General features: G+C 43.2%; 1 protein-coding gene across 9 annotated transcripts in view; it reads left to right on the top strand.

The window, feature by feature from the left end:
- Nucleotides 1-5000, top strand: part of LOC123504842 (ankyrin repeat and fibronectin type-III domain-containing protein 1-like) — a 447143-nt gene that overhangs the window by 423309 nt on the left and 18834 nt on the right. Inside the window, exon 1 of one of the 9 annotated variants that reach the window (XM_045255733.1) lies at nucleotides 1-16. This exon is cut by the window's left edge and continues 244 nt beyond it. The exons of the other annotated variants lie outside the window; for them this stretch is intronic. Within the exon in view, the coding sequence (XP_045111668.1) occupies nucleotides 1-16 (16 nt within the window). The remainder of the gene's footprint in view (nucleotides 17-5000) is intronic. 9 annotated transcript variants of the gene reach the window in all.

The following is a 5000-nucleotide window of genomic DNA, read 5'->3' as shown; positions in this document are numbered from 1 at the left end:
GACCTGGTCAAGAAAGGTGTGTACACTACTGTCGTGCTCCTCGCTGCGTCGCCGACACTGGACGCCGGTGGACGTGGTGTCGGGCTCACTGTAGACTAACACTGTAGAGGCGAAGCTTGTCGGTGCGTCGGTGTTGTGGTGTGATCTTGTGGGACGACCCTGCACGCACCAGTCCCGAGACACACCTGTCATTACACCTCCGTGACACTGGGCAGAATCGGCCACCACGCACGGCTCGCTGCTCGCTGCCAGTAGTGTTGATATCACTCACACCTCTCACGTGTCGCATGACGATGAATAAATACATTTTATTCGTTTGCTTATCTATTTATTTATTGCTTGTATTTCATTACAGTGTTTTACTAGTTGAATGTTTAGATAACAAGATGTTTACTTGTAGTCTTCACAAACACTTGTGTTTCGGTGTGAAGTTTGCAGATGTGCAATGCCAAGTACACAAACATGTTGCAGCTGTTTTAAACCAGTGTTGCATGTACAACGCCAACTTGTGATGGCTGTGAAATGTCTCAGCAGTTATTCATTAAGACTGTAAATCATGCATTTGAAAGCTGCGGACTGACAGGCTGCGGAGCAGTCTCGTTTCACTTATCAAAGATGACAAATAAAAAAAAAGTGTTACTACCGATAGGAGAGCACTGTCTTTGCGGAATGACGTAATACCGTGGTGGGCGAAGAGGAACTGTTGAGAGGCCCTGTGCTGGTGAGGGACGAGGATGCCCGGCACTGGGAGATGAGAGCGAGAATCGCAGGGCAGCTGAAGGGACATTCTGGAGATGGATGTGTCGTCAAGGGAGAGTCACCAATAAGTTAGTTGGCGCACACTATCTCTGCCATTTTCGAGGGTTACTAGCCGCTGCCACCCAATGAACCTTGAGGTGAAAGAGGCGAGGAGACAGGTGCAGCCAGATTCACTTGCAGGACGGTCCCGCTGAGAAGATTACCAAAGACTCTCAATTTCGGCGCGATACATCTTAGGGCACCGTCGGAGCACGAGATTGATAGGCATGTTGCGGGGCGGGGCAGACATTGAGGGATACTGTTGACAGCGAGTACGAGCCTTGCAGACCTTGCTTGAAGTATGTAACCTTTCAATGCCTTAGGGGAATTTAAACAGTAAGGCAGGGACACCAGTAGTGTGGCACCGCACAGTACGCTGGTCATTACTGTACAAAAGTAATGTTAACACTATGACGTTACACAGTACATAACATATTGTACAGGTAAAGACAACAGTAAATATGTTCCTTTTACATTCTTTCTAATTCCTGCCATTGATTGAAGGAAAATGCTACATGATATTCTTCCTGGCTGGATTCAATATAAGAGAAAGAATAGTGATTGCAGAGTTGTTTTTAAGACATGAACGGTCACTTTCACCCTCTATGCATTATTGTGCTGTTCCAATATATTGACTTTAAGCTGTTCATTTTTATCCCTATCACGCAGTTCTTATAGAGAAAAAGCGGGCTGCAAGGTTGTGGCCTTTAGCTGGGACGCTCGTGCAATTATTCATCAATAGTAGTGCAGTTTTTTTTTTTTTTTCGTGTTCTCAGTGTTTTGAGTATCCAAGGGAAGGGTGGAGGTGATAGGCGGGGTGACGGGGCGCGGCACCAGCCTTGACCCCCGGTGGGGTAAACGTGGCTCTCCACCGCTGCCTTTATTTATGATGTTACTGTCAATAGCAGTAAAAGCTCCATGAAAGTCAGTTGATTGTATTGTAAGGAAGTTTTTCCTTTACACTTTGGAATTAATGTAATGTGTGTGTGTGTATTACCTAGTTGTATTTACCTAGTTGTAGTTTTACAGGGCCTGGGCTTTATGCTCGTGTGGCTCCGTCTCCATATCTACACTTATCCAATTTCTCTTTAAAACTATGCACACTCGTTGCTGACACCACTTCCTCACTCAAACTGTTCCAAGTCTCAACACATCTTTGCGGGAAACTATATTTTTTTAACATCTCTCAGACAGACATCTTCCCTTCCTCAGTTTCTTACTATGCGATCTTGTGCTTCTAATGTCATATTCTTCTCTCAGGATTAGTTTCTCATTATCCACGTGTGTGTGTGTGTGTGTGTGTGTGTGTGTGTGTGTGTGTGTGTGTGTGTGTGTGTGTGTGTGTGTGTGTGTGTGTTTACCTAGTTGTATTTACTTTATAGTTGTAGCATACGGGAAGGAAGCTATGCGTGTGCTGTCTCGTCTCTGTTATCCCAAAAATTATCCAACGTATGTGCTCTCCTGGTGACATATCCTCTATAACAATTACTTTTAAGTCTTTCTTCGTGTTTCTTTTCTGAATGTTTTCTTCTCCAAACTTAATAGATTCCGACTGGTCTATTTTGGCTTTTCCCAAACTCCAATGCGTTGCATTTTCTTGCATTGAACTCTATTTTCTATTTCTTACTCCATCTGTAGCTTTTGCTTAAGTCCTCTTAGAGCAAGTCACAGTCCTCATTTTCCTTCATCTGTTTCAGGATCCTCGCATCATCAGCAAACAGACTTGTGTAACCTTCTTCCTCTTCAGCTATATCATTTATGTATATTGCAAACAGTATTGGAGCCAAAACTTATCCCTGAGGAAATCCACTCTAAACTCTTTTAAATGTAGATGTTTCGTCCCTGTCTTTCAGAAAATCCTCCATCCATGCTAGCAATCTTCCTCCTAAGCTTTCTTCTCTGAATTTCCACACAAGTCTGTGTGTGTGTGTGTGTGTGTGTGTGTGTGTGTGTGTGTGTGTGTGTGTGTGTGTGTGTGTGTGGATCAAAACATCTCAATCGCGGAACCACAGCAGGCAATATCACAGGCATAGAATATCCGGCGGCGTCTGAACCGAGCTAGCCCGTCTGCGTCCCTGAGGAAGCTGTCGATTTATGGATTTGGGAACTGGCGGGGAAAGGCTGCCGTGATATTCCAGGAGTGATGAATCTTTTACTTAATGCTTCGAGCGTCTCCTTTGGTTATAGTATCCTCAAATGTTTGCCGAACGAGAGCGACAGAAGGAGGTCACGTGGCGCAGTGGAGATAGAGAACAGCCTCCCCCCTGTCTTTTCATTCGCTCAAGGCTCGTTAAATTGGGTGAGGACGCTACAGTGAGGCCGCTATAGAATGGGACCTTCTTATATCATTCACGTGGTAAGGGATACCCAAATGTATATCAGGATGGGAGGGGAAGAAATAGAGATCATGAGAGGCAGTCAATGGTACCCTGTGTTCCATTATTTGTGTTTAATCATGAGTTGCGGATTGTATGACTTCTAGATGAACTGTTTGTTGTGTCAGTGTCGTTGCTACACACACACACACACACACACACACACACACACACACACACACACACACACACACACACACACACACTTTACACTTTCCCACACAGACCCTTCGCCACTTGAAAATCTCGTGCCAAAGCAAATCGATGCGTGAAATCGTAAACTTTTCCTGATTTTAAGTGCACAGGTTCATTGATATTGATTTGCTTGAGTGGGTGAGCTGTAAAAGCCTTCCTTGTTCCCGCCCTGGTTTCTGTACCGTTATTATAGAAGATTTAGGTGAACTATGATTTCTTAATAATTATCAAGTTTTTAGACAAATATTTGTACTACAGCTTCTTATTTTTTTCTGTAGATCATAAAAGACATAATCATACTTCTGTTGCCTCACTTTTTCCTGGCGTCCATACAAGTTATTTCTTTCACTGTGCCCCAATGATAATAATAAACGAATTTGGTAGAAAAAGAGTTCGTATTTTCTTGCTCTATGTTGAAATGTTACTTTGTCTGGCGCTCATACATACCCGGAAGTGGCATGTAACCTTTGTGACTATAAGTATCGAGGAAGAAATGTGACACTGGAGGGGGAGATGGCGGTGAGGGAGCTCCAATGAATATGCATGTAATTTGAAGTATGATAACCACTGCTATATTTGCTACCACAAAAACCTGAAGTCTTTAAAGGTTTCAACTACTACTACTGCTAATACTGATACTACGTTCTTAAATCTACTATACCTAAAAGTAAAAGAAAGAATAATAGAGTAGTAATCCCTCAATTAAAGAGTTACGTAAAGACACACACACACACACACACACACACACACACACACACACACACACACACACACACACACACACGTCAGATGATCCGTTTTAGTTAACTAGACCATCAATTGTTTATGGTGAAGGTGAGCCATGACCTTTCATCAGGAGTTTGGTAGTAGTGTCATCATGGCCTTGGCGCGGTGTCTTGTAGCGTCCATTGTGGCTGCAGACAGAGGAGGAAGAGGAAGGAGGAGGAAGAGTTACAGACACAGAATAAGAGAAAAACTAGTGGAGTAATACTATTCAGATTGCTAGTGCGAGGTAAGAGGGAGCTTTATACATTCATTTGGCAAATTTATAGCTTGAGATAATGTGGAAATATTAGGTAAGATAGGAAGAGGAAGAGAGATTAGGAGGGTTTTTTCTAATCAGATTATTACCCACATGGTACAAGTTTATGGATGGGAATAGGGAAATAGATGGGCGTACAGCTTCCATTATTTTTTTATGTTCTTATACACTCGCAGATAAAGGAGAGAGAGAGAGAGAGAGAGAGAGAAAACTGGTGTCATAATCCTAATCAGATTAGTGCTAAGTCAACAGGAACCTTCGAAAATAAAGTAGAATCAGGAGACAAATTTAAGTATGAGAAAAATATAGAGATAGAAAAGTTTTAAACAGGAATTGCTGCGTGTAGACCCGAGAGATAGAGAGAGAATGTAGGGGCATCTATATTACAGGTAACACGATCGCTGCGATGATTACAGTGAACCATCTTTTCTTTCTATCCCTTTTTTTTTTTTCGTGACCTTTCCGTGAAGCTTCTGGCGAGGAGGCGTGTGGGGATCCAAGAGGAGGACGAGACTAGAGACGAGAGGCAGGGACGGGAGGCAGAGGAATGAGGAGAAATCTTTCAGTCTCTCTGGGATGGCTGTTTGACG

Source organism: Portunus trituberculatus, chromosome 17, assembly GCF_017591435.1.
Source record: "Portunus trituberculatus isolate SZX2019 chromosome 17, ASM1759143v1, whole genome shotgun sequence".
NCBI classification, from domain to species: Eukaryota; Metazoa; Arthropoda; class Malacostraca; order Decapoda; family Portunidae; genus Portunus; species Portunus trituberculatus.
Note: the sequence above shows the minus strand (reverse complement) of the source record. Positions and strands in the feature narration are given on the sequence as shown.